General features: G+C 43.8%; 1 protein-coding gene across 1 annotated transcript in view; it reads left to right on the forward strand.

Annotated features, from left to right (window-relative positions):
- Window positions 1-24,841, forward strand: part of AMPH (amphiphysin) — a 301,192-nt gene that overhangs the window by 161,860 nt on the left and 114,491 nt on the right. The window contains 1 exon segment of the mRNA XM_044294372.1: window positions 13,230-13,312. Within this exon segment, the coding sequence (XP_044150307.1) occupies window positions 13,230-13,312 (83 nt within the window).

Genomic DNA, 24,841 nt, shown 5'->3' on the forward strand with positions numbered 1-24,841 from the left:
GCGGGTGATCACCCATATAGATTCCCTGATCACCCCCTGTCATTGATCACCCCCCTGTCATTGATCACCCCCCTGCAAGGCTCCATTCAGACGTCCGTATCATTTTTACGGATACATGGATCGGATCCGCAAAACACATGCGGACGTCTGAATGGAGCCTTACAGGGGGGTGATCATCCCATATACACTCCCTGATCACCCCCTGTCATTGATCACCCCCCTGTAAGGCTCCATTCAGACGTCCGCATGTGTTTTGCGGATCCGATCCATGTATCCATGGATCCGTAAAAATCATGCGGACGTCTGAATGGAGCCTTACAGGGGGTGATCAATGACAGGGGGTGATCACCCATATACACTCCCTGATCACCCCCTGTCATTGATCACCCCCCTGTAAGGCTCCATTCAGACATCCGCATGTGTTTTGCGGATCCGATCCATGGATCCATGGATCCGTAAAAATCATGCGGACGTCTGAATGGAGCCTTACAGGGGGTGATCAATGACAGGGGGTGATCACCCATATACACTCCCTGATCACCCCCTGTCATTGATCACCCCCCTGTAAGGCTCCATTCAGACGTCCGCATGTGTTTTGCGGATCCGATCCATGTATCCATGGATCCGTAAAAATCATGCGGACGTCTGAATGGAGCCTTACCAGGGGGGTGATCAATGACAGGGGGTGATCACCCATATACACTCCCTGATCACCCCCTGTCATTGATCACCCCCCTGTAAGGCTCCATTCAGACGTCCGCATGTGTTTTGCGGATCCGATCCATGTATCCATGGATCCGTAAAAATCATGTGGACGTCTGAATGGAGCCTTACAGGGGGTGATCAATGACAGGGGGTGATCACCCATATACACTCCCTGATCACCCCCTGTCATTGATCACCCCCCTGTAAGGCTCCATTCAGACGTCCGCATGTGTTTTGCGGATCCGATCCATGTATCCATGGATCCGTAAAAATCATGCGGACGTCTGAATGGAGCCTTACCAGGGGGGTGATCAATGACAGGGGGTGATCACCCATATACACTCCCTGATCACCCCCTGTCATTGATCACCCCCCTGTAAGGCTCCATTCAGACATCCGCATGTGTTTTGCGGATCCGATCCATGTATCCATGGATCCGTAAAAATCATGCGGACGTCTGAATGGAGCCTTACCAGGGGGGTGATCAATGATGGAGGTGATCAGGGAGTCTATATGGGTGATCACCCCCCTGTCATTGATCACCCCCCTGTCATTGATCACCCCCCCTGTAAGGCTCCATTCAGACATTTTTTGGGCTCAAGTTAGCGGAAATATATTTTTTGTTTGTTTGTTTTTTCTTACAAAGTCTCATATTCCACTAACTTGTGTCAAAAAATAAAATCTCACATGAACTCACCATACCCCTCACGGAATCCAAATGCGTAAACATTTTTAGACATTTATATTCCAGACTTCTTCTCACGCTTTAGGGCCCCTAAAAAGCCAGGGCAGTATAAATACCCCACATGTGACCCCATTTCGGAAAGAAGACACCCCAAGGTATTCGCTGAGGGGCATATTGAGTCCATGAAAGATTGAAATTTTTGTCCTAAGTTAGCGGAAAGTGAGACTTTGTGAGAAAAAAACAAAAAAAAATCAATTTCCGCTAACTTATGCAAAAAAATAAAAATTCTATGAACTCGCCAGGCCCCTCATTGAATACCTTGGGGTGTCTTCTTTCCAAAGTGGGGTCACATGTGGGGTATTTATACTGCCCTGGCTTTTTAGGGGCCCTAAAGCGTGAGAAGAAGTCTGGGATCCAAATGTCTAAAAATGCCCTCCTAAAAGGAATTTGGGCACCTTTGCGCATCTAGGCTGCAAAAAAGTGGCACACATCTGGTATCGCCGTACTCAGGAGAAGTTGGGCAATGTGTTTTGGGGTGTCATTTTACATATACCCATGCTGGGTGAGAAAAATATCTTGGTCAAATGCCAACTTTGTATAAAAAAATGGGAAAAGTTGTCTTTTGCCAAGATATTTCTCTCACCCAGCATGGGTATATGTAAAATGACACCCCAAAACACATTCCCCAACTTCTCCTGAGTACGGCGATACCAGAATGTGTGACACTTTTTTGATGCCAAGGTGGGCAAAGGGGCCCACATTCCAAAGTGCACCTTTCGGATTTCGCAGGCCATTTTTTACACATTTTGATTGCAAAGTACTTCTCACACATATGGGCCCCTAAATTGCCAGGGCAGTATAACTACCCCACAAGTGACCCCATTTTGGAAAGAAGACACCCCAAGGTATTCTGTGAGGGGCATGGTGAGTTCCTAGAATTTTTATTTTTTGTCGCAAGTTAGTGGAATATGAGACTTTGTAAGAAAAAAATAAATAAAATAAATCATCATCATTTTCCGCTAACTTGTGACAAAAAATTTAAAGTTCTATGAACTCACTATGCCCATCAGCGAATACCTTAGGGTGTCTACTTTCCGAAATGGGGTCATTTGTGGGGTTTTTCTACTGTTTGGGCATTGTAGAACCTCAGGAATCATGACAGGTGCTCAGAAAATCAGAGCTGTTTCAAAAAGCGGAAATTCACATTTTTGTACCATAGTTTGTAAACGCTATAACTGTTACCCAAACCATTTTTTTTTTTGCCCAAACATTTTTTTTTCATCAAAGACATGTAGAACAATAAATTTGGCGAAAAATGTATACATGGATGTCGTTTTTTTTGCAAAATTTTAGAGCTGAAAGTGAAAAATGTCATTTTTTTGCAAAAAAATCGTTACATTTTGATTAATAACAAAAAAAAGTAAAAATGTCAGCAGCAATAAAATACCACCAAATGAAAGCTCCATTAGTGAGAAGAAAAGGAGGTTAAATTAATTTGGGTGGTAAGTTGCATGACCGAGCGATAAACGGTGAAAGGAGTGTAGTGCCGAAGTGTAAAAAGTGCTCTGGTCATGAAGGGGGTTTCAGCTAGCGGGGCTGAAGTGGTTAATAGTATCACCAGAAAAATCCTTGGTAGGGTATTATGCATTATGCATGGTTAACCTAAAATATTACCTTAGATTAGAAAAAAAAATATCTTGTCCATAGGCTGTGTCTACTATTAACCAGGAATGGTCCATGGATAAGGGTGTTGCTGAATAAAAAGCTGACAATCTATTGAATTTATATTATTTAGGTACTGTATTTGCATGTATATTATTTTTATGATTTTCACTTATCACATGCAAGTTTATTCATAAATAAAATAATAGCTTTTTCCTATCTCAACGGCTTTCTTCCAGTCATCAAGAGGTAGCACTGCTTTTTTGAGGCTCAATTATTTGGCATTCCTATTAAAGGGAACCTATTAAACTAAACTGCCATCATGCTGTGACAATAGGCCTTACAGTATTTTAAAAAAATGCCCTGTTTTTTTCAGATGCCGCAAATGCAGTTGAAACCATTTTTAAAACATAGCATGCAGTATACTATTGTGAAGATTCGAGGAGGCACTCATGCTGTATGGAAGAGTCATGATGTTTGGTGTATATCCCCACCACTCCAGTCTTGACATCCCTCCAGCCAACATAGCAAGTAAACACCAGTCTCATGAGCATGTGCCATTGCCTTGTACTGCCTGGGCATGCACAGTGTAGCAAGATGTACTGTGATGAAGTTGGGCACTTTGCTTCTCTGAACATGTCTTGGTAGTATAAGGCAATGGTGCATGTGCCGAAGCCTGTAGGTTTCTACAAAGACTGAGGGCATATCAGTCCAGACTATAGTGTCAGGACAATGTGATTCACCTACACAGCGTGTCACATTGTCCTGAACCTATAGTCTGGATAGGACTGCGTGACTCGTTTATACAGCGAGAGCTCCCACTTGACTATTGAGAGGTCAGTAGCATACTCTTTAAAAATAGATTTTATTATATTTCATGCATGTGAATAAACAGACAGGGACATGTTAGGGGCAATATCAGATTATTTAAAAACGGTATGTTGGTTTGCGGTGGTAAAATGATCTAACAAATTAATTTTAAACTGAATTTGAACTACTAAGGAGCTGAGGGGGGTGTCAAATGAAGTTCATCATTCCACCGAAAGGACATGCATTCCTTTTGGTGTCTCAAGTACCCTATTTGCAGCGAAGACGTTTTTTCTCTCCAGGAAGCTGGCTGCCTTACATACATGATTTTTTACAGTATACAGAGGGAATAGGACATCCTGGGGCTGCATGTGAAGCACCCAAGGGCTGCATGAGCTTTATGGGCGTGAGTTGCTCACCACTGCTCTAAACTGCTGTAGGGAAAGCGAAGAGTGATGCTTCCTAATAATCACTTATTTCCCAATAAAAACTTGTAACACATAATGTAGCTGGGGCCTTCATAATTCATCACCCCTCCATTTAGATGTTATAAAGCTTTGCTGACAAAAAATGCATTTCTTCTTCTTTGTCCCCTGAGCCTGAGCATGAAAATGACTGTAGGGCAGCAAGGACAGCCTTATAAACTGTAGAGTATAAAGTCCCCAGCGTCTGTACATTCTAAAGATTGTAGAAACACAAGAAACAAATGTTTCTCTCTAGAGAGAGATTTGCTCCAATTTACACCATTTATGCTTTGTCATTTTGCCATCACTTTAGAATCAGTTTTTTTTTATGCCAGCACATATATTACAGGAAGCAGAACTTCTATATATTTATGGCATTCATAAATTCAATTCTCCCACAGTACAATAATCTGTGTTTATGTGAAAGCAAAATAAATGCTGAATTACTGGTTTACTCATTGGAGTATTCTGGAAAATTGCAAGCATATTCATGTTTATTTTTCTAGCACAGCACGTCTTCTACAAAGACTGAATCTGTGAATTGTACAAAATGCATCATATCTTGTGCAGCAGCAGCACAAAGGAACGAACTTTGGCAAGAATAAGTGTACACATGGAACACAGTGGCAATCCTCACACCAACACCCACCTAGGGCTGTGCAGTGACAGGAGGTAGCACCCTTTCTTCCCTCGGGGCAAACCCTGGTGTTGGGGCTCCTGCTTGGTGCTACTTGGGATGCCCTTGGTGTTAAAGGGGTTGTCCAGGTTCAGAGCTGAACCTGGACAGCCCTCCATTTTCCCCCTGGCAGCCCCCCTGACATGAGCATCGGAGCAGTTCATGCTCCGATGCTCTCCTTTGCCCTGCGCTAAATCGCGCAGGGCAAAGGCATTTTCTGAGTTCCGGTGACGTACCGGGGCTCTCTATGGGGCTGACAGGAACCCCGGTGACGTCACCGGCACTGATGGGCGGGATTTGGCTCTGCCCTAGCCAGTAAAACGGCTAGGGCAGAGCTAAAGCCCGCCCCTCAGAGCCGGTGACGTCACCGAACACACTGCTGGGCGGAAGTTACCGCCCGGCAGTGTGTTATTGTAAACACAAGAGCCTGTGCCCTGCGCGATCTAGCGCAGGGCACGGGAGCGCATCGGAGCATGAGATGCTCCGATGCCAGGCTCAGGAGGGCTGCCGGGGTGAAAATAAGGGTATGTCCGGGTTCAGCTCTGAACCCGGACAACCCCTTTAAGTGAAATGGCTGGGTGCAAGACAGGAGTGTTGTACTCCTTATCTCTGTCTTTGTCTCTCTCTGCAGAACCTAAGGCTTGCAATGAGGTTATTAGTAGATGTTTCGTAATTCCCAGACTGAGGGGTACAGAATTAAGATACAGCTTGCCAAACTGTCACAAAGTGTAGAAGGATGTGGTGGCAATATTCCATCTCACAGCAGCATCAAAGTCTCTATAAGCCTTAAGCATGCACAATACCTTCATGACTCCAATGCACAACCTTGCAGATTCTGGACCTTCTAATCTTCCTTCTCCATCTCTCTGAAGCACTTTGGATATAGCTGTTTCTTAGCTGTAGCTGTATCAGAGATGATGGTTTTCTGGGACTGAGGAGCAAGCACATGTAGGTCCTCTCTTTTCCTAAGTTAGCACTAGGCTGTATATTGACTAGGGATAGACCCAGGACCATCTCCTAGCAACCTAAAGGGGCTGAGTCAAGGTTGTTAACCCTGACCTATCTATACAATAATACTGAGTAGGCAAATACAACAAATCAGAACATTTAAAATAACCAAATAACAGTATAACAATCAATCCTGTGCAGTTATCCTGTTCTGGGGTAGCGCACTTGTATGTTTATGTTCATGTAAATGGTGTGTTTCACTTCACAGTAATGCTTCTCACATAAAAGCTCATAAATTGTGTGATTGAATGTATGTTGTTCATATCCTGTATACTGTGGTGCTTGCAAATAGGGCTATGTCAAAAAGTTCACTCAGGTAATTTTATAGTTTTTTTTTTTACAAAATAAATGAATTGAAACAATAAAATTTGTTGTGGCTCTACAGCAAAACCAGCTGTGAATCTGAGCTACATGCAGATTTATTGTGGATTTTTTATGCTGTGATGATAGTGTTGATCGAGCACCAATGTGCTCGGGTGCTTAAGAAGAACACTTCGGGATGCTCGGGTATTCTACCGAGCACCCGAGCACAATGGAAGTCAATAGGAGAACCCGAGCATTAAACCAGGCACCCCCTGCTCTGAAGAGGAGAGGGTGTCTGGTTCACAAGAAAAGGTCAGAAATTGACGGAAACACCACTGAAATGGTTCAGGAACAGCATGGGGAGGATGTCTGGATGCATGTGGGAATGATGCTGCTGGGAATGATGTTGTCCGAGTAGTATGCCACTTGTACAGACTGACAATAATACGCACAAAACCGAAGATAACATGGATTTTAGAGGAAAAATTGTTAGGAAAAATTCCACTACTTTCCTGTATATTTACTTGTATATAAAGTGCAAGTGCTGCCAAAAATTACAAGGAAGAGGCACTCCGATACAATCTGTATATCACATAATGGAGGGCCTCATTAGCATTGTGGTACAAATGTTCAGGTAGTGGCATTCCTACACTCATAAAGCCTATGCACTAAGTGAAAGGGCTGCCAAAAATTACAAGGAACCGGCACTACAATACACCCTTTATTACACATAGAAGAGGGCATCATACACACCCTTAAAAAAATTATGATTGATGGCCTGCTGGTGACCCTCAAAAACATTAGGAGCAAGGGCCTGCTGGTGACCCACTAAAACATTAGGGGCAAGAGCCTGCTGCTGATCTGACCATGAAAAAAATTAGGGGTGAGGGTCTGCTGCTGATCTGACCTTCTAAAACATTAGGGGCGAATGCCTGCTGCTGAGCTGACCATCGAAAACATTAGGAGCGAGGGCAGCCTAATAAGCATGTTGATATGATGGAGGAGGAGGATGAGAAAAGGAAGATTGAACCATATACCATTTTTGTGGTGGAAGGGGTGCATGGGAATACTGTGTATTCAATACACAATAAAAGCCACATTTAAAGTTCCTTTATGTTCAGCCGCTTTTCTCTAGTGGAGTAGAGAAATCAGGGGCAATCCAGGCCTTGTTCCTTTTTATAAGAGTCAGCATTTTCAGTTGACAGGCAAATGCGCTTATCAGTTATTATGCCCCCAGCAGCACTAAATACCCACTCTATACCCAAAACGCTGGCTGCAGGGCAGGCCAGCATCTCCAAGGCGTAGAGCGCCAGTTAGTGCCTCGTTCAGCTTGGACATCCAGTAGTTGTAAGGCGCAGACGGATAATTAAGGATGCTGACACGGTCTGCTACGTACTCCTTTACCATCTTCCAAAGCTTTTCTCTCTTTGTGACACTAGGCCATCAGGGTGAGGGTGCTGGCGGGGTGTCATGAAACTGTCCTAGACCTTGAAGAGAGTTGTGCCCTTCCTCTGTTGGAACTGCTGTGTTTTCCCCTTGTCTCTCCTCCTCGGTTGCCCAAGGAACTACGTACTCTGCCGCCAGCATTGTCAGCTGGAAATTTTTGGAGCAATTTTTTCACAAGGACCTTCTGGTATTGCATCATTTGGCTAGTCCTCTCCACCACAGGAAAGAGATATGAGTAGTTCTCTTTGTAGCAGGGGTCGAGAAGGGTGAACAAACAGTAATCGATCTTAACCAAAATGCATACAACGCGAGGATCACAGGAAAGGCAGCATAACATAAAGTCAGTCATGTGTGCCAGAGTCCCAACAGAAAATACTTTGCTGTCCTCTCAATCTCCGCTTCCTCCTCTTCGGGACATCCATGCTGAACAGATGGAATAAACCTGCTCTGGGACCCTCTGTAGCAGACACAACCGTCTCCTGCTTCATCTCCTCCTCATAATCATCCAATTTGCGCTGAGATGACGAAATTAGGGTGGTCTGGCTATCACCCTGTGTACTGTCTTTCCCCATTTCCCCCTCTTCCGCCTTCATTGTGAGCAGCGAGTGTTTCAGTAGACACAGAAGTGGGATGATTACACTGATAATAGCGGCATCGCTGCTCACCATCTGTGTTGTTTCCTCAAAGTTGCGTAAAACCTCACAGAGGTCAGACATCCATGCCCACTCATCGCTTGTGAAGAGCGGAAGCTGACTGGAGAGGTGACGACCATGTTGCAGCAGGTATTCCACTACTGGCCTTTCCTGCTCGCAAAGCCTGGCCAACATGTGGAACGTTGAGTTCCAGCGCGTGCTCACATCACACAACAGTCGTGAGCTTGCAATTTCAAGCGCTGCTGCAGCATTGCCTGACCGGCGGCAGCTGTTGATGACTTTCGGAAATGGGCACACATGTGGTGCACCTTCACCAGTAGCTCAAGCAAATTGGGTTAGGTTTTGAGAAACCGCTAAACTATTAAGTTTAACACGTGGTCTACGCATGGTATGTGTGTGAGCTTGCCAAGCTACAAAGCCGCCACCAAGTTACGGCCATTATCAGACACAACCATGCCTGGTTCTAGGTTGAGTGGCGAGAGCCACAGTTGGTCCCTTATACCCTGCCACAGCTCTGTGGTGGTGTGAGGTTTGTCACCTAAGAAAATAAGTTTCAGCACGGCCTGTTGGTGCTTGGCGTCGGTAGCACCTGTGCCATCCCAGGATACGACTCGCTCCTGGCCTCCACAACATTCACCCAGTTTGCCGTCAGGGAAATGTAGCGTCCCTGGCCACAAGCACTTGTCATGTATCAGTCATTAAGTGGACCTTCCCAATAACTGCGTTGGTCAGGGCATGGGTGATGTTACGGGACACATGCTGGTATAAGGCAGGGACGGCACACCAGGCAAAATAGTGACGGCTGGGGACAGCCGCCACCATCAGGCTGTGGAAATCCTCAGTGTCCACAAGCCTTTTAATCCTCAGTGTCCACAAGCATTTAGTGCTATGTGCTATGGCCTGTGGGTGGGTGGCTGGGTATTTGCACTTTTGTTCAAAGACCTGGGGTATGGACATCTTTACGCTGCACTGGGACACAAAAGTGGATGTGTTAACTGATGGTGCTTGTGAAAGTCTAGGTGCAGGGTGGGAGGAATCCGGGCCTGTATCTTAGACAGGGGATTGGCAGGCACGTAATACAGGGGAAGAGGAGGCAGTGGTGTGACCCGCAGACACTGATTGTGGACCCAGGCTTTTGGCCTACCTATTAGGGTACTTTGATGCCATGTGGCGGATCATGCTGGTGGTGGTGAGGTTGCTAGTGTTCATGCCCCTGCTTATTTTTGTACGGCATAGGTTGCAAATGACAATTCTTCAGTTGACAAAATCGTTCGCACTTTCATGAAAAAAGCGCCAGACTGCGGAACACCTACCCCGTGGCAAGGGAGATTTCCATAAGGAGGTGCTTCGGGGAACAGTTGCGGACTTGTTTGGTGTGGCCTGCCTTCTCCCTTTTGCCACCCCACTGCCTCTTCCAGCTGTGCTGCGGATCCCTCCCCCTCTGTACTGCTGTCCTCGCTCGGCTTGCCACCTTCCCAGGTTGGGTCAGTGATTTCATCATCCACCACCTCCTTTTTCACTTCCTCACTCTGATCATTCTTCTGACTTGTTGACCTAACAACCTCACTTATTGACAACTGTGTCTCATTCTCATCATCAACCTCTTGAGACACTAATTGCCGTTGACTTATTGGCAACTGTATCTCATCATTATAATCCACCTCGTGAAACACTAATTGCCATTCCCCACCGCCATCTTCTTCTGACTGTGGATGCTCAAGAGTTTGGGAATCAGGGCACAATATCTCCTCATGTCCCTCTTCAAGCGTGCTTGGCGACAGGACCAAATTAAGGAATGGCGATGCAAAGAGCTCCTCAGAATATTTAAGTGTGGGATCACTTGTTTGCAAAGACTGTGGGAGGAAGGGGGATCAGGGTGAGGATTCTGTTGACCAGACTCTTGGCTACTGAGACTGGACTTTGTGGAAGACAGGGTGATGCTTATCCGACCGAAGCATTATCTGCTGCAATACAACAGACCACCTGGTCGCACTGGTGTGACGTTGAGAGTGGTGTCCTGCGCCGCTTTGCAAACTGGGACATGAAGCTAGGTATCGTGGATGAGTGTGTTTCTTGTGCTCTGGCAGCAGGCACAGTTTCAGCTGCCACAAGCGGCGAACAAATTAAACTGAATGTCACTGATATTTCGGATGCGCTAACGTTATACAAGAGATGTAGCGCAGGTAATGTAACTGTCTGCAGCGGACACCATATATGGAAAAAGTACACTGGATGTCACAGATATTTTTAGGCTGCGCACACGTTACACAGGAGATGTAGCGCAGATAATGTCGCTGTCACCAGCGGCCGGCGAAAAAAAAAAATACACTATATGTCACTGATATTTCAGATGCGCTAACGTTATACTGGAGATGTAGTGCAGTTAATGTCGCTGCCACCAACAGCGAAAAAATTTGACTGAATGTCACTGATGTTTTTTATGCGCTGACGTTATACAGGAGATGTAGCGTAGGTAATGTCGCTGTCACCAACGGCGAAAAAATTTGAATGAATGTCACTGATATTTCGGATGCGCTAACGTTATACCGGAGAAGATGTAGCACAATAATGTCGCTGCCAACGTCAGCAAAAAAAGTTAGACTGAATGTCACTGATATTTCAGATACACAAACGTTATACAGGAGATGTAGAACAGGTAATGTAACTGGCCGCAGCGGACACCGTCTAAGGAAAAAAATTACACTGGATGTCACAGATATTTTTAGGCTGCGCACATGTTACACAGGAGATGTAGCGCAGATAATGTCGCTGTCTGCAGCGGCCAAGCAATTGCAAGCTATTTAGTGCAGGTTGCGCTAAAAATATATATTGCTGCCAGATACAACAATAGTCCTTAAAAGGACTTTTTGGTCTCTAAAAATTGCACGTAATTTAGCGCAGGTTGTGCTAATAATATATATTGCTGCCAGATACAATTATCCTTAAAAGGACTTTGGGGTCTCTTCAATAGCACAAAATTTAGCGCAGGTTGTGGTAAAAATATATATTGTTGCCAGACACAACAATAGTTCTTAAAAGGACTTTTGGGTCTCTAACAGCAACCCTGCCTAACAAAAAAACTAAATTCAATTGAACCAATTCCCTACACTATCTTTCCCTTGTACAAAACAGCTCTCCCCGACTAACACTGAGCCGAACCACGTGTCTCATTGGGTGTTTTATAGCAGCTGTAAGAAGGTACAAGGAATCATCATGGATGATAGGTACGTGTCACTGACATTCCTGGCCTCGGTGGAGTATGAGCCGGTTTTTATGTGTCAGCAGCAGTTGCTGTTTGACACATTGATACTTAGTATGGCTATAATAGCTGATCCGGGACGGCTCTTACTGGGAGTAGTCAAAGTGCTGGGTGGGCAACTGCTCCCCATGTTCCAGGCCAGGTTTTGCCAGGCATAAAAACCAGACAGCACTGCCAGGTGGAGAAGATTACCTCCATCTGACAGTGGAGCTCAGGAGGGCTGTGTGATCTAAGGGCTGTGTTGGGATCTGTGGTTTGAGCCGGGCTGGAGGGCTCAGACCCCTGTGGACTTGACAAGGCAGAACTTCCAACAGTGTGTGAAGTAACACCCAGGAGAAAGGGTGACTGTTTTGTATGTGAACTTTTCATGTGTGTGAACTATCACCAAGCAACTTGCATTTTTGTTTTGCTTTCACGTGCGAATAAACACTGATGTTTTGAACCAAGAGCTTGTACTTTGCCTCTGGGCTGCACCCGCTGATCCAGAACTACCAGAGCGAATCCCCACACTGAACTACCAGAACTGAACTACCAGAGCGAATCCCCACACACTCGATGACACATTCTGGCCAGCCAATCACTGTAATGCATTACTGTGAGTGGCAGTACTAACCTGTATGTTTATTGGCTGCATAGCAGCCAACAAACATGCAGGGAGTAGACTCAAACATCGAGCTCGAGCACATGTGGTATTCAGCCAAACATAGTGATGTGCCAAGCATGCTCGATCAACACTATCGACAACATAAAACGACACGCATTTCCATGTAATACACAAGCAGCCCACTGACATTAATGGGAATTGCTAAATGGGTTTTCCAGGAATCAAATATTACTGAAATTGTCAAATATCTGATTGGTGGGGGTGTCTCTCTGCACCTTTGCCATTCAGATTTTCAATTTGGCTGCAGCTCTAAGACCAGTGCTGCAGCCTCTTCATAGTGTACCAAGCACAATCTGTACATTGAAAAGCGGCTGTGCTTGATATTGCAGCTCCATCCAATGCACTTGAACAGGACTGAGCTGCACATAGGCCACGTGACTGATGGATGTGACGTTAGGGGCAGTGGCACTTGAGTGAGCAATGCGGCCTCTTCCTCAGCCTTCCAAAAGCTGATCAGTAATCGGTTCCAGCAGTCAAACCCCCACCTATCAGGTATTGATGACCTGAGGAGGGCCAGTATTTAAGTCACTGAAGACCCCTTTAATGCCTTCAATTTCCCTGTGGTGGTGGTGCAGAATAGACTATCAATGCTAGATCTTCGAAAAAGCCAACTTATTTTTGAAATAATATGAAATTATTCTGTACTTTGGAACAGACAATTACTATTATACTTTAGTGAAAGAAGAAACATACCTGATAAGAAACAAGCCAGATGGATGCTACCATAGAGATAACAACCTTTTATTTGAGAAACATGAAAGCACAAATTCAGAGCAAGATGTTCTTGAGTAATATTATTGAAAGGTGTCACGTTTACCTTGACTGCACAATGTAAAAAGGAATGTGAAGTACATCTTAACATATTAGTGCACTGATCTTTATGTTCTGTCTTTTCAGCTGTGTCACAAACTGTATGAAGTGATGACAAAGTTAGGCGAACAGCATGCTGATAAAGCATTTACCATTCAAGGAGCTCCGAGGTACGTATACAAATTAAAGGGATTTTCTGATTGTTTTATACTGATTAACTAGCCTCTGGAAAGGTCATCAGTATGTAATTGGTGGGGATCCGAATCTCGACACCTACACTAATCACATGTTTGAAGAGGCCACGACGCTCCAGTAAGCGCCCAACCTCCTCATAACTTACCCTAGGCCAGTCATATTCATCAGTCATGTGGTCTAGGCGCACCTCAGTCCTATTCAAGTGAATGGGGCTGAGCTGCGATACTAAGCATAGCCCCTTCCAATGGATGGAGCTGTGCTTGGCAAGCTGTGAGCAGGGGAGTACATAGAAATCATGGGGCCCCATAGCAAATGGGTTTAGAATTGCCCCCCTCCAATAAAAACTACAATTATTAAAGCTGATTAGTGAGGGTGCGGGTACATTAGGGGCTAAATAAAAGGTTAGGCTGTGTTCACATCATGTTTTTGCCATCCGTTTTTACGTATATGTTGGGGGGGGGAAAGGGATAAAAAAGTGCTGCACCCAATGCTTTTCTATACTGCAGAGTCCAGTAGAAAAAACGTATACGTTAACATATACATTTTTCTTTCAAACTCTATGATGAAGGCTGTCACTGTATGTATACATGAAACGGGTGGAAAAAACAGGATATGAACTCGGCCTTACCCTTTAAGTTTTATTTATTTTATGATAGGTGCAAAGCCTATAGGGTTAATTACTGCAGCAGGACTGTCCACATTGGTCAATGTGACCCTGGGACATATCTTGTGCAGGTCCACAGCATTAGAGCTCTGTCTCACAGCTCAACTTCTCCCCTTGTTATTAACAGGGAGCAGAACTGAGCAATTTTAGTCATGTCCCATTCTTCACTCTGAGGTAGTCTATCTGGAGCATCCAGCACATGCCACAGGTCCTATATGAAAGAATACAGTTGCAAGAAAAAGTATGTAAACCCTCTGGAATGATATGTATTTCTGCACAAATTGGTCCCAAAATGTGATCTGATCTTCATCTAAGTCACAACAATAGACAATCACAGTCTGCTTAAACTAATAACACACAAAGAATTAAATGTTACCATGTTTTTATTGAACACACCATGTAAACATTCACAGTGCAGGTGGAAAAAGTATGTAAACCCCTAGACTAATGACATCTCCAAGAGCTAATTAGAGTGAGGTGTCAGCCAACTGGAGTCCAATCAATGAGATGAGATTGGAGGTGTTGGTTACAGCTGCCCTGCCCTATAAAAAACACACACCAGTTCTGGGTTTGTTTTTAACAAGAAGCATTGCCTGATGTGAATGATGCCTCGCACAAAAGAGCTCTCAGAAGACCTACGATTAAGAATTGTTGACTTACATAACGCTGGAAAGGGTTATAAAATTATCTCCAAAAGCCTTGCTGTTCATCAGTACAAGGTAAGAGAAATTGTCTATAAATGGAGAAAGTTCAGCACTGCTGCTACTCTCCCTAGGATTGGCCATCCTGTAAAGATTACTGCAAGAGCACAGCAAGACTGCTCAATGAGATGAAGAATTCTAGAGTATCAGCTAAAGACTTACAAAAGTCTCTGGCATATGCTAACATTCCTGTTAGCGAATCTACGATACGTAAAACACTAAACAAGAATAGATTTCATGGGAGGATACCACAGAGGAAGCCACTGGTGTCCGAAAAAAACATTGCTGCATGTTTACAGTTTGCACAAGAGCACCTGGATGTTCCACAGCAGTACTGGCAAAATATTCTGCAGATGAAACCAAAGTTGAGTTGTTTGGAAGAAACACACACCACTATGTGTGGAGAAAAAGAGGCACAACACACCAACATCAAAACCTCATCCCAACTGTGAAGTATGGTGGTGGGGGCATCATGGTTTGGGGCTGCTTTGCTGCGTCAGGGCCTGGACGGATTGCTATCATCAAAGGAAAAATGAATTCCCAAGTTTATCAAGACATTTTTCAGGAGAACGTAAGGCCATCTGTCCGCCAGCTGAAGCTCAACAGAAGATGGGTGTTGCAACAGGACAACGACCCAAAGCATAGAAGTAAATCAACAACAGAATGGCTTAAACAGAAGAAAATTCGCCGTCTGGAGTGGCCCAGTCAGAGTCCTGACCTCAACCCAATTGAGATGCTGTGGCATGACCTCAAGAAAGCGATTCACACCAGACATCCCAAGAATATTGCTGAACTGAAAAAGTTCTGTAAAGAGGAATGGTCAAGAATTACTCCTGACCGTTGTGCACGTCTGATCTGCAACTACAGGAAACATTTGGTTGAAGTTATTGCTGCCAAAGGAGGTTCAACCAGTTATTAAATCCAAGGGTTCACATACTGTTTCCACCTGCACTGTGAATGTTTACATGGTGTGTTCAATAAAAATATGGTAACATTTAATTATTTGTGTGTTATTAGTTTAAGCAGACTGTGATGAAGATCAGATCACATTTTATGACCAATTTGTGCAGAAATCTATATAATTCCAAAGGGTTCACATACTTTTTCTTGCAACTGTATATATGCACTACAGTGAGCAGAGCTGAGGCTGACCCTAACAGCTCTAAGTACAGTCCCCCTGCTGCAGCAAACAGCCCGTCTTCCTGTCAGCTCCTCTCTCCTCTCACCTCAGCTCTATCATGTACAGTGCTGCCCATAATTATTTATACCCCTGGCAAATTTTGACTTAAAGTTACTTTTATTCAACCAGCAAGTAATTTTGTGACAGGAAATGACATAGGTGTCTCCCAAAAGATAATAAGACGATGTACAAGAGGCATTATTGTGGAAGAAAAACATTTCTCAGCTTTTATTTACATTTGAGCAAAAAGTGTCCAGTCCAAAATTATTCATACCCTTCTCAATAATCAATAGAAAAGCCTTTATTGGCTATTACAGCAATCAAACACCTCCTATAATTGCAGACCAGCTTTTTGCATGTCCCCACAGGTATTTTTGCCCATTCATCTTTAGCAATGAGCTCCAAATCTTTCAGGTTGGTGGGTCTTCTTGCCATGACCCTGATCTTTAGCTCCCTCCACAGATTCTCAATTGGATTCAAGTCTGGACTCTGGCTGGGCCACTCCAAAACATTAATGTTGTTGTCTGCTAACCATTTCTTCACCACTTTTGCTGTGTGTTTTGGGTCATTGTCATGCTGAAATGTCCACTAGTACCCAAGGCCAAGTTTCTCTGCAGACTGCCTGATGTTGTCATTGAAAATCCTCATGTATTGCTCTTTTTTCATGGTGCCGTTTACTGTGATTAGGTTCCCTGGTCCATTGGCTGAAAAACACCCCCAAAGCATTAGGTTCCCACCACCATGTTTGACAGTGGGGATGGTGTTCTTTGGGTTGAAGGCTTCTCTTTTTTTTAAACCAAATGAAGGAAACATCATTGTGACCAAACAATTCAATTTTTGTTTCATCTGACCATAACACAGAAGACCAGAAGTCTTCTTCTTTGTCCAGATGAGCTTTTGCAAAGGCCAAGCAAGCTTTTGTGTGCCTGGTCTGCATCCGTGGAACCCAGCAGTGTGCAGTGTCCGTTGGATTGTCTGCCTTGAAACATTGCCACCAGCAGAACCCAGATTCACCAGGATGGCCTTGGTGGTGATCCTTGGATTCTTTTTCACCTCTCTAACTGTCCTCCTGGCCAGCACAGGTGTCACTTTTGGCTTCCGACCACATCCTCTGAGATTTTCCACAGTGCGGAACAGCTTGTATTTTTTGCTCTAATGTAAATAAAAGCTGAGAACTTTTATTTTTTTCCACAATAATGCCTCTTGTACATCGTCTTATTATCTTTTGGGAGACACCTATGTCATTTCCTGTCCAAAAATTACTTGCTGGTTGAATAAAAGTAACTTTAAGTAAAGATTTACCAGGAGTATGAATAATTATGGGCAGCACTGTAGAGAGCTTCTTCTGCTGCTTCCTGCTAGTGAAGGCAGTGCTGGGGGTTAACAAGCAAAGAGAAGGGCAGGAAGACCCAGAGGAGGGTCAGCATGTGGGACATCACTGCTGATAAAAGTAAATGCAGGGCTGGTACTTTACCGTGCTGCTAGCTGTGGGAGCAAACTTCCACCAAAGACATCACAGAGGGGCGGGCACATCAGGCACTGAGCTGCTACCTGATTGGAGGAAGCGGCTGCTCACTCTCCCTCCCTCCTTCCACTCGGGGCCCAGCCCGCTGTTGTCGGTGCAGCACTAGCGCTGTGCATAATGCCAAATTTAAATGTTAATATGTAATGGCACTGGGGCTTTTGGGGTGGCAATTGGCCCCTCATTGACACTGGGCCCGGGGCTGCCAACCCAAACGCCCCATTGCCGGTATCTCTACTGTTACTAATGCAGCGTGTATTCAGGTCAGAAAGGGGGCAGATCCATGCAGCCTGGCCGTGCCCCCTAACCTCAGGGGCCCCATAGCCAGTGCGTGGTCTGCCTATATTGATGGTATGCCACTGTAAGGAGGCCACAGTGCTCACCTCCTCAGCTGATCGGCGGGGATCCTGGGAGTTGGACCCCCATTCATCAGATACTGGTAACCTATTCAGAGGATACGTTATTAGTATAAAACACTCAGAAAAGCCCTTTAATAAAAATCATGAAAATAATTATTATTACTATTAATCAGCCTCAATTGTTCATCCCTGATATTTAAAAATAGAAGGTAAAGGGAAATTGTGAACAGCACTTTGCACATCTGCATAGCAAAAAAACACATACTGTTCTGAGATCTCTGTCATCTACTAGAAACCTCTACAAAGATCTAATCTCTAAAGATACACAAAGAAACACAGTGCAGTGCAAAAAAAGTATTTTCCACGCTGAACCACATCTCTTGTTTTAATTAATAGATTATGTATTATATGTATTCTGTGAAATGTATGGAAATAAACTAGTGCCATTGGTTTGAGAACACAAACTATACAGTGGGATGCGGAAGTTTGGGCAACCTTGTTAATCGTCATGATTTTCCTGTATAAATCGTTGGTTGTTACGATAAAACATGTCAGTTAAATATATCATATAGGAGACACACACAGTGATATTTGAGAAGTGAAATTAGGTTTATTGGGTTTACAGAAAGTGTGCTATAATTGTTTAAACAAAATTAGGCAGGTGCATAAATTTGGGCACTGTTGTCATTTTATTGATTCCAAAACCTAAGAGAACTAATTATTGGAACTCAAATTGGCTTGGTAAGCTCAGTGACCCCTGACCGACATACACAGGTGAATCCAATTACAAACTGGATTCCCAAAAAGTTGGGACACTAAACAAATTGTGAATAAAAACTGAATGCAATCATGTGGAGATGGCAAATGTCAATATTTTATTTGTAATAGAACGTAGATGACAGATCAAACGTTTAATCCGAGTAAATGTATCATTTTAAAGGAAAAATACGTTGATTTAAATTTCCACAGTGTCAACAAATCCCCAAATAGTTGGGACAAGTAGCAATAAGAGGCTAGAAAAAGTAAATTTGAGCATAACGAATAGCTGGAAGACCAATTAACACTAATTAGGTCAATTGGCAACACGATTGGGTATAAAAAGAGCTTCTCAGAGTGGCAGTGTCTATCAGAAGCCAAGATGGGTAGAGGATCACCAATTCCCGCAATGTTGCGCGGAAAGATAGTGGAGCAATATCAGAAAGGTGTTACCCAGCGAAAAATTGCAAAGACTTTGCATCTATCATCATCAACTGTGTATAACATCATCTGAAGATTCAGAGAATCTGGAACAATCTCTGTGCGTAAGGGTCAAGGCCGTAAAACCATACTGGATGCCGTGATCTCCGGGCCCTTAAACGACACTGCACCACAAACAGGAATGCTACTGTAAAGGAAATCACAGAATGGGCTCAGGAATACTTCCAGAAACCATTGTCAGTGAACACAATCCACCGTGCCATCCGCCGTTGCCAGCTAAAAACTCAACAGTGCAAAGAAGAAGCCATTTCTAAGCAAGATCCACAAGCTCAGGTGTTTTCACTGGGCCAGGGATCATTTAAAACGGAGTGTGGCAAAATGGAAGACTGTTCTGTGGTCAGGAGAGTCACGATTCAAAGTTCATTTTGGAAATCTGGGACACCATGTCATCCGGACTAAAGAGGACAAGGACAACCCAAGTTGTTATCAACCCTCAGTTCAGAAGCCTGCATCTCTGATGGTATGGGGTTGCATAAGTGCATGTGGCATGGGCAGCTTGCATGTCTGGAAAGGCACCATCAATGCAGAAAAATATATTCAGGTTCTAGAACAACATATGCTCCCATCCAGACGTCATCTCTTTCAGGGAAGACCCTGCATTTTTCAACAAGATAATGACAGACCACATTCTGCATCAATCACAACATCATGGCTGCGTAGGAGAAGGATCCGGGTACTGAAATGGCCAGTCTGCAGTCCAGATCTTTCACCTATAGAGAACATTTGGCGCTTCATAAAGAGGAAGGTGCAACAAAGAAGGCACAAGATGATTGAACAGTTAGAGGCCTGTATTAGACAAGAATGGGAGAGCATTCCTATTTCTAAACTTGAGAAACTGGTCTCCTCGGTCCCCAGACGTCTGTTGAGTGTTGTAAGAAGAAGGGGAGATGCCACACAGTGGTGAAAATGGCCTTGTCCCAACTTTTTGGGGATTTGCTGACACCATGAAATTCTGATTCAACATATTTTTCCCTTAAAATGGTACATTTTCTCAGTTTAAACTTTTGTTCCGTGATTTATGTTCTATTCTGAATAAAATATTAGAAGTTGACACCTCCACATCATTGCATTCAGTTTTTATTCACGATTTGTATAGTGTCCCAACTTTTTGGGAATCCGGTTTGTATGAGAAAGAGTATTTAAGGGGGTCAATTGTAAGTTTTCTTCCTCTTTTAATTTTCTTTGAAGAGTAGCAACATGGGGGTCTCAAAACAAAGACCTGAAGACAAAGATTGTTCACCATCATGGTTTAGGGGAAGGATAAACAAAGCTGTCTCAGAGATTTCAGCTGTCCGTTTCTACAGTTAAGAACATATTGAGGAAATGGAAGTCCACAAGCTCAGTTCAAGTTAAGGCTCGAAGTGGCAGACCAAGATAAATCTCGGATAGACAGAAGCGACAAATGGTGAGAACAGTCAGAGTCAACCCACAGACCAGCACCAAAGACCTACAACATCATCTTGCTGCAGATGGAGTCACTGTGCATTGTTCAACCATTCGGCGCACTTTACACAAGGAGATGCTGTATGCAGAGGAAGCATTTTCTCCGCCCACAGCACAAAAAGTGCCGCTTGAGGTGGGCTAAAGCTATTTAGACAAGCCAGCTTCATTTTGGAATAAGGTGCTGTGGACTGATGAAACTAAAATTGAGTTATTTGGCCATAACAAGGGGCATTATACATGAAGGAAAAAGAACACAGCATTCCAAGAAAAACACCTGCTACATACAGCTAAATATGGTGGTGGTTCCATCATGCTGTGGGGCTGTGTGGCCAGTGCAGGGACTGGGAATCTTGTCAAAGTTGAGGGACGCATGATTCCACTGAGTATCAGCAGATTCTGGAGACCAATGTCCAGGAATCAGTGACAAAGCTGAAGCTGCGCCGGGGCTGGATCTTTTAACAAGACAACGACCCTAAACACTGTTCAAAATCCACCAAGGCATTTATGCAGAGGAACAAGTACAACATTCTTGAATATAATATAATTAAAAATCTGTGGTGTGACTTAAAGAGAGCTGTCCATGCTCGGAAGCCATAAAACCTGAATGAACTAAAGATTTTTTGTATAGAGGAATGGTCCAAAATACCTTCAACCAGAATCCAGACTCTCATTGGAACCTACAGGAAGTGTTTAGAGGCTGTAATTTCTGCAAAAAGTGGATCTACTAAATATTGATTTCATTTCTTTTTTGTGGTGCCCAAATTTATGCACCTGCCTAATTTTGTTTAAACAATTATAGCACACTTTCTGCAAATCCAATAAACTTCATTTCACTTCTGAAATATCACTGTGTGTGTCTCCTATATGATATATTTAACTGACATTTTTTATCGTAACAACCAATGATTTATACAGGAAAATCATGACTATTAACAAAGTTGCCCAAACTTTCGCATCCCACTGTAGCTGAAAGGGCTTCCCACTGCCGTGTCCACTGCACTATAGAAATAATTGCTTGTAGAAGGACCTGTTATCTCTAGAAATGTTATGATTGAGGCATTAACTTGGGCTGGGGATTTCTGAATTTACTGTCTTTTTTGTACATGATGTATTTTCAGTAACTTTGTAATATACAGTATTTAAAACTTCATAGAAAAGACTTCTGTAATATGGTATATAGAAATAACTCTAACAGACCTATAGTAACCTTTCACATTGAACATGGTTTGGAAGCTGCAGGCAGTCTTTTATAGAGCAGGAGCTGAGCAGATAGATTTGTAGTTTTCTTGAAAAATATTCAGTTGTATTTGTTCATTTAAATTTCTGCTCATTCACTTTGGAGTCAAGGAAGCAGTCTTATTGGTGACTGACAGCTACCTCTGTATGTACACTGATATGGGGAAGGCTGTCAACCACCAGCAAGACCTTCTTACACATTTCACATTACACAATGCCAAATGAAATCAGTGATCTGTCTGTCTAATGCAAGGGTGAACCAGGTCAGGCAGACAGACACTCTTTGTAGAGCTCTTCAATCCACCTAAGAGATGGGTATCCTTAATGAGGAATTTCCCCCTATTACATCTGTATGTCCTAAAAGTAAGACACATAAGCAGATACAGTGTGGGGTATATGCCATGATAGTTTTGTTTAATGAAAATAACAGCATAGATACATAACCAATGTATGAAACACCATTCCACCCTACACCCACACATATACTGCTGCCACCACCTGGCTGTCTGGTCTAGAGACAGCCCTAATTTAGATAGAATGTATGACTCAATAGATCTGCAGCGCTAGAAGGTCTCAACCCTTCAACATCTGCAAAGTATTAGCTATAGATCTTATAGATGCCTAAAGTTGTCTAGTGACTGAACCCTTCTGTCTTTTGACCCTTAGCAGAATGGCAGTATAGATTCCAATCCAGCATCACATCCTAAAATCTTCAGTCTTTATATTTAGAAATGAGCGAATGAAATCCCACAGATTCGATCCGAATTTCAGGATAAATTTGATTTGCCTCAAAACTGAATTTCCCCGTGCTTTGTGTCTGCGAATAAATTTAACCTGAAATAGTGTAAAAAAACAAGGAAAAATGATACTTTGCTCGCGACGGGCCGCCAGCCTCCATCTTGATTGAACATGTCGGCCGAAATCCCGTGTGTGGTGATGTATGATGTCACCACACCGGTCGGCGTGATGATGTAATCTCGCGCTACGCAAGATTTTGCTCCTGATCTTCAAGCAAGATGGCAGCGGCCGGCCCGTCATAAGCAAATGGAGACGGTAAGTTTGATTAAAAAAAAATGTTAATGTTAATTTCACACTGTTTTTGCACTCATATTCCACGATCATGTATAAACGCGGCATTTGAGGGGTACAATGACAGGGGACAGCGCCATTGCTGCTCCCTTTCATTGCACCTGATACTTACAAAAAAATTAAGTGCTTTTTGACGAAGTTATTCATCATAAAGCTAATTTTGTTGCAAAATTTGGTGAATTTGCTCATCTCTATTTATATTAAAAAATTAGAGCATACATTGAAGGAATAAAGCCCACGGATTTCGGCCAGTAACGTTCTGTCCTTATTCACGGCATAATAAGACTGGAAAATATCTAGGATTTGGAAGAAATACTGCAGCACTCAAGGTCTTCAATAAAATTTCAAATTTTTTCACCAAGAATGAGATATTGTGACTACAATGAGTCTTTTTCAAGCAGAGTGCCAGTATACACCAGTGTTCCACATATATATATATACCCATATAATGAGTGCACACCCTGTGGGCCTTGACCCACCCCTTGAGGCTAGAATCGCCCCCATAGGTCATGTGATAAATCATGAAGTACATAAATAAATGTGAAAGAAAAAAAAACATGAACAAATATAAACATCTCAGTTCAGAAAATTGTGCAGATCAGTGAAACTTATGTATCATCTAAGTACTGACACAAAATTCATAAGAGGTATCCGAGGGGAGATCGGTTCCATGTGTCATATATGTAGTATCTGCCCTGGACAACGCGCACTCCCTATTGCAAAACTGTGCATGTCCTGACTAGAGTTGAGCGAACACCTGGATGTTCGGGTTCGAGAAGTTCGGCCGAACATCCCGGAAATGTTCGGGTTCGGGATCCGAACCCGATCCGAACTTCGTCCCGAACCCGAACCCCATTGAAGTCAATGGGGACCCGAACTTTTCGGCACTAAAACGGCTGTAAAACAGCCCAGGAAAGGGCTAGAGGGCTGCAAAAGGCAGCAACATGTAGGTAAATCCCCTGCAAACAAATGTGGATAGGGAAATTAATTAAAATAAAAATTAAATAAATAAAAATTAACCAAAATCAATTGGAGAGAGGTTCCATAGCAGAGAATCTGGCTTCCCGTCACCCACCACTGGAACAGTCCATTCTCAGATATTTAGGCCCCGGCACCCAGGCAGAGGAGAGAGGTCCCGTAACAGACAATCTGGCTTCATGTCAGCAGAGAATTAGTCTGCATGTCATAGCAGAGAATCAGGCTTCATGTCAGCCACCACTGCAACAGTCCATTGGCATATATTTAGGCCTAGCACACAGGCAGAGGAGAGGTTCATTCAACTTTGGGTAGCCTCGCAATATAATGGTAAAATGAAAATAAAAATAGGATTGAATGAGGAAGTGCCCTGGAGTCCAATAATATATGGTTATGGGGAGGTAGTTAATGTCTAATCTGGACAAGGGACGGACAGGTCCTGTGGGATCCATGCCTGGTTCATTTTTATGAACGTCAGCTTGTCCACATTGGCTGTAGACAGGCGGCTGCGTTTGTCTGTAATGACGCCCCCTGCCGTGCTGAATACACGTTCAGACAAAACGCTGGCTGCCGGGCAGGCCAGCACCTCCAAGGCATAAAAGGCTAGCTCTGGCCACGTGGACAATTTAGAGACCCAGAAGTTGAATGGGGCCGAACCATCAGTCAGTACGTGGAGGGGTGTGCACACGTACTGTTCCACCATGTTAGTGAAATGTTGCCTCCTGCTAACACGTTGCGTATCAGGTGGTGGTGCAGTTAGCTGTGGCGTGTTGACAAAAGTTTTCCACATCTCTGCCATGCTAACCCTGCCCTCAGAGGAGCTGGCCGTGACACAGCTGCCTTGGCGACCTCTTGCTCCTCCTCTGCCTTGGCCTTGGGCTTCCACTTGTTCCCCTGTGACATTTGGGAATGCTCTCAGTAGCGCGTCTACCAACGTGCGCTTGTACTCGCGCATCTTCCTATCACGCTCCAGTGCAGGAAGTAAGGTGGGCACATTGTCTTTGTAGCGTGGATCCAGCAGGGTGGCAACCCAGTAGTCCGCACAGGTTAAAATGTGGGCAACTCTGCTGTCGTTGCG

The sequence above is a fragment of the Bufo gargarizans genome, chromosome 5 (genome assembly GCF_014858855.1).
Source record: "Bufo gargarizans isolate SCDJY-AF-19 chromosome 5, ASM1485885v1, whole genome shotgun sequence".
NCBI classification, from domain to species: Eukaryota; Metazoa; Chordata; class Amphibia; order Anura; family Bufonidae; genus Bufo; species Bufo gargarizans.